The sequence below is a fragment of the Gavialis gangeticus genome, unplaced genomic scaffold (assembly GCF_001723915.1).
Source record: "Gavialis gangeticus isolate Ggan-Ray unplaced genomic scaffold, GavGan_comp1, whole genome shotgun sequence".
Taxonomy (NCBI): Eukaryota; Metazoa; Chordata; order Crocodylia; family Gavialidae; genus Gavialis; species Gavialis gangeticus.
In genome coordinates, this window is record NW_017729022.1 from 167,669,013 (window position 1) to 167,679,766 (window position 10,754).

The 10,754-nt window shown below is 40.5% G+C and overlaps 1 protein-coding gene across 1 annotated transcript in view; it reads left to right on the top strand.

The window, feature by feature from the left end:
- The window catches only part of TGFB2 (transforming growth factor beta 2), an 88,040-nt gene that overhangs the window by 57,067 nt on the left and 20,219 nt on the right, over positions 1–10,754 (top strand). The window contains exon 2 of the mRNA XM_019516466.1: positions 825–988. Within this exon, the coding sequence (XP_019372011.1) occupies positions 825–988 (164 nt within the window). The remainder of the gene's footprint in view (positions 1–824; positions 989–10,754) is intronic.

The window sequence follows — 10,754 nt, forward strand, 5'->3', positions numbered from 1 at the left end:
TGGCCAAAATTAGGTGGAACAGTCTAAGATGATCACAAAACCCTTGAGGATACATGTTTGGAATTATGTGCAAGTACTTTGTGTGTTAAACTCAGTCAAAATTTACAGTAGGAACACGGGCCCTTTCAAAATCTTTTTTTTTTAACGCTATTATTGAAAATTTTAAGTTCAACTTATCTGAATCTTAAAATAGCTGCCATGTCTGTCCCTGCCCTTCACTAGTGTAAAACAAGGGTTCAAATGAATATGTATTATTGGTTATTTCTTGTTACTGGTCATAGTATATGCAATTCTAGTTTTGTATGTACTTGTCTATTGCTTTTTCCTCTCTTATTCTTTTTTCAGTTTCATGACATATTTTAAACAGAAAACATGTTTTACAGAGCTGAATATTTTACGCTGTACTTGGGAAGGGTAGGAGTAGTATACAGGACAAACTGCTTGTATTTAAAGTCTATTTTCTTGGCAAATATGATTAAGTGTATGAAAGTATGAAGGCATTTTCCAGATATCCAATTGTCATGAGTTTCTTCCAGTTTATGAGCATCCAGAATTTTCCACCATTACTTTTAAACAACAAGGTTAAAAGCATGCCCAGAATAGAGTTGGAAATGGTTTGTTAATCTCTATTAATCTGCTATTTCTATAATCAAACACATGTGTTTATTTTTCTGGTTAAATTGTTAATGATATTAAATTGGCCATTGGAAACTGAATCATGCTACAGACATTTCCCTTACTGGTTTTTGAGACTGTCTTGCATTGTGGTATTTGAGAGAACAATGTATTTTATCATTTTAAAAGATTACACTAACTTCTTGCAGATGCCATCCCACCAAGCTATTACAGCCTTTACTACAGAATTGTAAGATTTGATGTCTCAGCGATGGAGAAAAATGCTTCCAACTTGGTGAAGGCAGAGTTTAGAGTCTTCCGTTTGCAGAATTCAAAGGCACGGGTATCTGAGCAACGAATAGAACTGTATCAGGTAAACCTCTGGCTTTTACTCTGGATTTTTGCACCAAATCTTTATGATAACATACCATGTGCCTGATTCTCCTCTGGCGTATGTTGATGTGATTCCATTTACTACAGTGGAATTACTCCTGATTTACACACATGGAAGTGAAGAGAAAATCAGGCTTCATATAATAAGGTTCTTACCAATTTGTAAAACGAATTTCAAGTTTCATCATAGCAATTATACTACAGCTTTACACTTTTGTATCACCTTTCATTTTAAGGCCTCAAAGTGCTTCATAAATACTAATCTACTGATTCCTGTAACAACTCTCTAAAGTAAACAAGTATTATTATTAAACACACTTAAGAAAGGGAGCAAACTCAGGCAAAAAGCATTGAAGATTCACATTTTCAAAAGTAGCCTTTAATTTTGGATGCCCAGCATAGAAGCAACATCAGTTGAAATCAGTCAGATATGTAATGTGTTGAGTACCTCTAAAAATGAAGTCTCAGATATCATAAAGTTGGGTTTGCAGTTTTAGAGAGAGCTTCCAAAATTTGACCATTTTTGATTTGCATATTGACAGATTGTTGTTCTCAGGCCTAGTGAACAGTTAACAGGATGAGAGACAGTTTAGTGTTCCTCCAAAAAACAATCATCATTTTATGCTTCTGCATGTAGGTAATCAGGCACCTGAAAAGGATCCTAAGGCTAAACCTATTGAATTTCCCCATTTGGCCAACTAAGCACACACAGGGTTCAAAACGTAGAGCTGGGTAGAAAGTGTCTTTGCTTCTCTGAGTACCTGCCTGGTGATTATGGCCAGGTGTAGCTCGTTATAGTAGACCACAGCCTTGAGTAGACATATGACCTAGGTAAGTTATAGACACCTGGGAGAAGGCAAATACTCTGGCCTTTATATACTGGTGTTGTGAAGGGTTATATTTTTTCTGAGGAACATGGAGAGCAACAGAGGGGAGGTTTCACATCAGCAATAGAGCAAATCATTTCTTCACAAAGAAGTTATAGACCAAAGCTAGCTGGTCCTTTTTAGATGTGAAAATTGGGCTCCTTCTTATTTATCAAGCACCGGATTTGAGACTCATATAATGTTAGGTCTTCTGTGTGAGAGAACTTTGCAGCGTTTCCCTGCAGTGCACCTAGTTGTCTTTGTGCGGCCAGTTGGTGTGGAAGTGATTTTTTTTTCCAATTCACTTACAAGTTTCTGAAGTTCTGTTATATATTTATCGTCAGTTTTCCCTCTCTGATGTCTCTTAATGTTCTTTCCACTGATTTATGTATGCAATTATCAACAAAAGTTTGCCACAATTATTCACATAGATGTGTTACTGACTCTGGCCTATAGGATATCTCTAATAGTGGCTCTCCCTGTATGAGCACCAACATCTCAAACTCCTGCAAACGTCTGCTTTTTCACCACCACAAACCTTGCACACCCAACAGAGAGAGCATAGTAAAACAGGGGGAATCTGGAGGCTTCCTCAAAGGGGAAAGATTTGAGGATCCTCCACACTCAGATGATATTTTTTTGACCAGAAGTGAAAGCTGGGGCAGAGGCAGGGAGAACCTGAGGCAGTTAGAGGTAGGGCTTATGGAAACAAAAGGAGTGAAAGAACTTGAGTAGAACCATGGATCTGTGAAGTGACTGACATTATAGCTAGAAGCTTCCAGCAGTGAAGAAAGCAGCAGCATGGGGGAGGTAAAATAGTTGCCAGGCATGTATTCAAATCCCTTGGTTTAATAGAGGAAGGAGGGGAGAGTGCAACAAAAAAAGAAAGTTACTATTTGAAGAACAGTCTCCAGCTAGCAGCTGTCACTGTTTCTAGGACAGCATCTCACGTATGGGCAGCAAGCTTCACCCAAAAGCAGCAGGGCTGCTGGTAGGGTTGGCCTGCACATTATCTTATTTCCTTCCCATGCATAAATACAAGCTTAACTTCCTACCTTTCTGTGAGAGATGAATGCTGGGCTTACCTGTGCTAGCATGCCTAGAAGGAACAATGTGGCTTTATATCCAACATAAGCACTATTTTATTTTATTGTTAGGCTCCTGCTCCAACTGATTTCAGGGGTGGATGTATGGGGTTTCATTACATTAATGAGATTCTGTTCATTTTTAAAATTAGTCCCACTTCCATCAGTTTCAGGGAATGAGTTGGTTTTGTTGCATCTCCAGGCCCCTTCCTTCCTCTGTGGAGGTAACCAGAGAGAAAGGCAGGATGTCAGTTCAAGGGGATGGGGAATTTCCCTAATGCTTCTTCAAGGAGATAGCAACCATTAAATACTAAGAGGTATGTTAACTTTGCCTTTCAGTGGGTCTTATAATAGGATCAGAGAGAAAATTATCTGAGTTGTAATTGATCTGGAGGAGACAGGGGTACTTGGCATACTTTCTAATATGAAACCAGAAATAAATAGAGCATGCATGGCAAGACTGAATCCTGGTATCTGAAAGTTTAGTGTTTTTCCATCTGGAGGAAGAATTGCAGCCAAAAATATAAAGACTAAATGGACAAGGAGACTAGGAAATTAACACCTGTCACTGTCACAATTAACAGCTTTGTATTCTAATTATGGTTCTCCCTGTACGTGGGCCCCTGGCCTTTCAGAACTACTCCTTGAAAATGGAAAGGTAGAAGGCAGCAGGTTTGTTCCCCTACACTCTCTTGTAGACTATTTATTTATTTAGCAAATGCAAATCTGTGAAGCCAAGCAATAGCCTCCTTATTAACTGAGTTCAAAGTTATTAATCCACCTCTTAGTTTGTAGAGGGGACACTCCTCAGTGATGTGAAGCATTGTTTGTATCTCTCCACAAGTGCACGATCGGTTAACACTGAGGCCCCATCGGTGAAGGTTGGCTGCGCAGGAGCCTTGGCCTGTCTTGAACCTATTTAGCAGGGATCACTCTTGCCATGATGGTTCAAAGCCAGCAGGTTGATGAATGGGGTTTGTCATAAGAAACTTTGTGACTTCCTGTCTTTCCCATTCCTTGATCGAGAGGGCTTCTGCAAACGTTGTGTTGTAGACAGTGCCTACTTATTTCTTCTGCAACCATCAGAAGATGTATGCACTGTTTTTTGTTAAAGCCCAGAAATGGTGTCGACTCCAGTTTTAGATTAAGACAAGATGGCCCCAGATCGCACTAGAAGATGAGATCCCCGCGGCTCTACCCCCTGTTTGCAGGAGCGCTGTTAGTGTCCTTTCTTCTTTCCCAGAGACTGTTAATGAGTGTTAGTGAGTGTAGCCCTCTTTTCAACCTCAGAGCAGGGTAAGGTGTCTCCCTGCTTCCAGGGTTTCTCTCCCTTCAAACCCAGATAGGCTGCCTTTGTTGCAATTCTGTCTATTTGTATTTACCCCAGTAGCTAAGGCGTAGCCATTTGAACAAGTCACCCAGGTCTGCTGCATTGTTCTCCTATAACACAACATCCTCTGGGGGTGATGTTAGCAGGAACTCAAGGGAACAGGCCCTGGAGTTAACACCCTACCAAGATGAATGAAGCACTTAGTTTCTGTCTTTCTCCAGATTCATAGAGATGCCAGTTTCCTATTTAAATCAGGAACCAGTCTTCCAGGTTTTCTTTGCAAACATATTAAGTTCAAAACGGTGTTAAAATTTATTTCTTATTTAATAATATGACTCTAAGAGTTAGGCCCTTGTTACCAGTTTACAGTGCCTCAGTCTAATCCTGAATTAGATTAAGGATTGTTAGACAGGATGGGAGCCAGTTTTCCTTCTTCCTTAGGAAATTATAGGGCCACTAAATATAACATGGCCTTTGCTCTATCATAAACTTTCTGTAGGATTCTGAACAGGTCACTTGGTATCCTTCTACTGGATTTAGAGCAAGTCTACTGAAGTTCAGTGACTGAGTAGTTAAACAGAGATCAGAATCAGGTTTGTGCTCCCATCAGTCAAAGGGATGCGATAATATTTACCAGCCTCCTAGTGGGGTTCTAGGGATCAGCTAGTAGATGCCCACACAGCCCCAGTAGAGCCCAATATTTGCCTAGTAGGACAGTAGGAAGCATTTCATAGATGCTAACTACAGCATTTGAGTGTTACCCATGGAAGGCTGTCAGGAGCAGGAACCAGGCATTCATTCCTCTGTTCTATGAATCCTACTGTCTTCCCTTTCTGTCATAGATAGACCCACAGAGACTTAAACTCCATAATGTTTGTTCTTACAGAAAATGCCATTTTGTTTATGGTATTTACCAAACATCAGTGCTTTGCAGGGTAGGCAGCTAGGAAAAAAAATGAACCAGCCTGGCCACAAACAAAGAGAATGCTCTCCACCCTGCTCCTTCCCTGCCCTCTCATCTATGAACACTCATGCAATGCACATTCTCATGTACACCAAGGCTTCAGATAATATTGAGAGGATAAAGCACTTGCAGGGAGGGAGAAGGAAGAAGTTTGAATAAACAAGTTTTAGCATCTTCCAGTGGCCCTTGCTATGTTTTTAAAGATTTATACCAAATGCAGGCTTTATTGGAATTTGATCAGATAAAGCTCAAATGTTATATGAATGTCTTTGTACATCAGTGCTCTTGTCTGCTTTGAAGGCTTCAGCACATCTTTCTTTTATTAAGGTGCTTCTGTATTTATGAATACATACCTTGCACCCTTCAGAAAAGGCCTGACTTTTATAAATAAGCATTCCAAAATTAAAAAGGCACCTTAGAAGAACAGGACAAGTGAAAAGCACAGCAAGGCAAAATCCTATCCATTCCAGTTGTACAGAGAGGTTGCTGTGGTATTGTTTTTAAGGTAGCTTTATTAGGCACAGACTGTCAAACAATAACATGTTTAAATAACTTCCTATGGAAACAGTGCCATGTTTTGGTAACACATCATAAAGCATCATGAAAAATGCAGCTTAAATGCTGTTTTTTATTGCGGTTGTTATCTGAGGCCGCTACATATGTGGGTACCTGATAGGCTGGTGGAACTGAGGAATGCACCACATGAAACATTAGAGGAAGAAAGAGTTGGGCTGAAGAAAACTCACTGCATCAGGTTAGGGGCCAAGTGGGATATCAGATTACAGGGAAAAATTTGAAAAAACTGGGAGCAGAGTTTTGGCCCTTGGTGTCTGAGGGCCCAATCCAAGGCTTCTGTGGCATTGGATCAGGCTGTAAGAGCTAAACAGAAGAGTGTGCATTTCAGATAAAGTCACCCAAAGGTTTGTTTGTTTTTTTTTAAGGGCCTTCTTCATCCCTTTGAGGTACAGAAGGCCATGGAATATATTACCCAGTTATGAGTCGGATTTAAATTTAAACCACGGTCCATCTTTCAAATACCTCACATAGCATTCAGACAGGATTTTGTCTTGTTTTTCTGTTAAGGGACTATAGGTAGGTTAAGATACTGAAAGCTTGGGTTGATTTGTGCTGGTGTCAATATGAAGTAATTCAACTGATTTGGATAGAGCTACTTCTATTTCATCACAGAATAATGGAGAGCAGATCTGGGCCTCTCCTTTTTTGAGTGACAGTACTGATGAAACAGGCTTTCTGAGGATTGTTTTTTCGGCCATGGTATGCACTGGTCAGAAGAACAGGACTTGAGAGCCTGAGACCAGGGCAGTCTGTCTGAACTATAAGCATCACCGGAGGCTCTGCGTGTCACTGTGTTGATTTCATATGTGCTTAGTCTGGTAAGATTAAAAAATAGCTTATTTTGATAGTTCTTACAATGTATATAACAGTTTTCAGAGTCATACTCTGGTGATATGAAATCTAGGCTACACTGTGCCAAATATACTGAAGAATCAGAAACTTCAAACTGCAGAAGTCTATCCTCAAATATTAATATTACAAAAAGAGAGAATTGGTACATCTGTAAGAATCTGGTATAAAAGTATTTGAAGTGTATTTCTCTCTAATACTTTCTATCAGTACCAGAATGCTGTTTTCTTTCAAGTAACAATTGTTCTGCAAAGTTCAGTACACACAAGTTCCTATAAAGAGTACTTCTAGCAAATACTTAAAAAAAAAAGTTGTCTCTGTATTCCATATACATGGATCATTGGGAACTTATGTCATCTACTAATGAAGTACAGACAGCTCTTGGCTGTAACACAGCAGGGGTTGAGGACAAAATCTTAAAAAGCACATGATGCCAAATTAATAAATTGACACACACAAAAATATACAGGCAGTCCTTGGACTTAAGACACAATTGGTTCCTGAAAACTGGGTCTTAAGTTGAAATGTTGTAACTCGGAACCAATTTTCTCACAAGAAACAATGTTATAAATTGGGGATTGGTTCCTGAACCAAGGCCTGATTCCCTATTGTCACCAAAAATACCCCAGAATTTTGTTCTTGATCAATTATAGATGAGCAATATTGCTACATTAATGTATTTATATTGTAAATAGCAATCATGTTGATTTGGAAGGACTTCTTTGAGGTGACTTTCCTACTTTTTGAAAGGTACCTGATTTGACTTTTTGAGGGGTTTTTGGCTGGAGTCTTCTCAGGAGTCTTGGCTGCAGGCTTTTCTGGAGTCTCTTCTGCTTTCTTAAAGAAAGTGTCCAAGGAAGTTTGGACAGATGTTCTCCAGGGAGAGGAGTGATGCAGCGAACTTGTGCTCTGGCGTGGTGTTGCATCAGATCAAGTGTTGTAAAGTCGAGACTGACATCATAAAGTTGAAACAAGGTGTCAATTTACAAATGTAAGCGCGAAACATTGTAACTCAAAACATTGTAAGTCGAGGACTGCCTGTATTTACAACTAAACACTACTGAGCATAGAAACATAAAGCACTGATTTGAGTTTTACTGTAGTCAATGATATGTATACATTCCTATGATGGCAGGAATATAAGACATAGGGCAGAAAGGGGTCTCCTTTCTCCTGGCTCATTTCATCTGTTTTAAAGTGATGGCAACTGAATGCAGAAAGCACCAAGAGATATTGTATGGTTTTGGATGAATTCTAGGGTCTAGCATGTAGCATCCTGCATACTATTGTCTTGGCTTTGTTTCCAAACTGGCAGGGGCTGAGAGTACTGTGGAGAAGGGAGTATGGTCCTTTGGTTGATTAAAGAGCAGACTGAAGTTGAAAGACTGCTGAATAAGTCCTGACCCAGGAAAATGACTGCCATGTTATGGAGCCTTTTAGGCAATAATGACTATGTTGAAGGTCTTTGGTAAAAGGAGCTGATGTCTTCTGCTTTGTTTGATTCACACATGACTTCTTTTGCCACACTACTCCATTCAGGACACCAAATGAAATCATGTGATGAAGTAGGCTGTTATCTACACAAGTTTATGCTTCTATGAAGCTGTTAATTTCCAAGCAGTCCCAGGTATGGGCAGAAATAAATGGAGGTGTGCAGGAGGGCACACTTGCCCCTCTGCTAAGGGAAAAGAGAGAGTGCTCCCGGTTTTTTGCTGATGTGGGGAGCACAGATCCTTTTCCTCTCACTTCCTCACTGTCTGACTGGTGTAGTGAGTCCTTCCCAGGCAGGAGAATTTGAAGACAGTGCAGAGCAAGGAAGCTGGTGCATGGCAAGTTGAGAGAGATTTTTGGAGAGAAAGGTAGCATCTTGGGGGATGCAATGAGTCAAAACATTTTAAACTGGGTAGAAAGTTTGGTGCCAAGGCACTACATGGCTTGTTGGTCTAGGGGTATGATTCTTGCTTTGGGTGTGACAAGCACCTAGCTTGAGGTCCTCTGACCCCAGCACTCCTTCCTGCCAAAGGCAGGGGGTTACACTCAACCTACTGAGGTCCCTTGTGACCCTAACATCTGTGAATCTATGCACTAAAAGGCATGTAAATGTGAGATATAGATATCAGGGGGCAGGTGAGTACAAAGGGAATGAAAAGACCTGATGTTAGATGGGAGATGAACACAGGGCCCACCAGGATTTTGAGAAACAGGGTAGGAGAGTGGAAAACCAGCTCTAGTTTTATTGACTTTGGCTCCCATTTGTTAATATTTTAATAAAACATAGCTTGCTGCTGGCCAGTTATAGTTAAATACTAGATAAATTTACATGGTTTCTTTGTTTGCTTCATTTTCCACAAGATCTTTCTTATGATATGATATATCTTAAAATCCCACAGGAGAAGGGACTGTCTTCCCTCCTCCCTTCTCCCCACCTCCCGTACATAATTGTCTGTTATTTATACAACAGAGACTCTCCCCACCAAGTTAAGTATGAATCATGCATGTATAGAACAGAATCCAAGTAGCCCCCAGCGTTTCTCCCCAGTTTACAATGCTCTCACCCCTGTACAAACCTTCACATGGTTGACTAGTGTCCTGCTTGGGGGACCAGGAGTCCTTCTCTTTTTCCCATGCCTTATCCTATCACCACAAGATGATTCAGTGCTGTCACATGGTTAGTGACTTACCATTATGACCACTTCCAACAAGAAGAGGTTTGATCTGCATTAGCCCTCCCTCTTCCCCATATCTATAGTAGCAGTCTGGAGCTAGGCATTAATTGTGCCTATTGCAGCTGCCTCCCATCCTGATATAAGTGGGCTGGGCTCTGTGTGCAATATGTTCCTTTATTTGCAAGTTTACATGAAGAACGTGTCTGGCAAGTTTTAAGCAAATGGATCAGAGAGCTATACATTTTAATATATTTTGGCAAGGGCTGTGTACCTTTGTATTTTGGCAAGAACTCTGAGCCTCATATATTAGTTTCTGAGAATCAGATTCTGCCCTCAGCTAAAGTCTGATCCAAAGCCTTTTGAAGAGAAAGGAAGAGTGTGCTGGTTTGCAACAAATATACAGATTCTTTTGGTTGTTAAAATTAAAAGAATCTGATCTGAGTTCCTGAACTTGGCAGTGGAAGGAGGAGAAGTTGGGGGCTAACCTGGAGATCTGTTTTTCTACCTTAATCCCTGGAAAGGGCTGCGTGAAGTTGGAGAGGATTATCCGAAATTAGTGAAATTCTATGATTTGGCAAGGAACACATCTTATTCCATAGACAGAACAGCACAGTTCATTGAAACCTAAAGCTGTATATACCCAAACATGATAGCATCTGTTATATTGTACAGCATGTAATAACATCTTGTCAATTCACCTACTGTCACCAGGTGAACTATAAAAGAAATTGTGCTTAATAACCATTTTCAGCCATGACATTGTGTTGTAATGATTTTATATGTACTCTAATGCTCTTCCCTGGCAAGGGAGATACCATGATCCTCTCAGCTGATCAAGTGTAGTTATAGGGTGAGGCCTGTCCCTTGCACTCTAGGTGCACTGACCCCTGTGAGCTTCCAGGCTTGGGGCTTGCATCTAGGATTTGGGGAGTATCCAAAGCCCCAGACAGATAGGTTTGGGAGGGAGGATATTTGCATGGTGGTAAAGCCCCACAGACTTGAATGACTGAGTTCTGCTCTGTCAAAATTTGGAACTTGAGTATTTGGCTTTCTCCACTAGAATTCAGAACTGATTTGAAACGAAACACACGCACACTTTCTACTCTAATGCTCTTCCCTTGATCCACACCAGCACATAATATGCCATTGGATTTTTCAGTTCAGAAGTTAAAAAGCAGAAGGAAAGGTTACTTTCATTATTGATAGAAGCCCTCCAAGGAAGTCTTAGTGGAGATGTAGATTGGCGAGTGAAGGAGGGATTAGTGAGTTTGCTGAGATGCTGTAATACAAAAGAATTAGGGAGGTCTCAAGTGACAGAGGATAGGATGGAAGGAAGAGACTTACTATGGAGCCAAGGCTATCTGAACGGAGAAGATCAGGGAGCCCAGTATGACTGAGGCAAGAGACAGA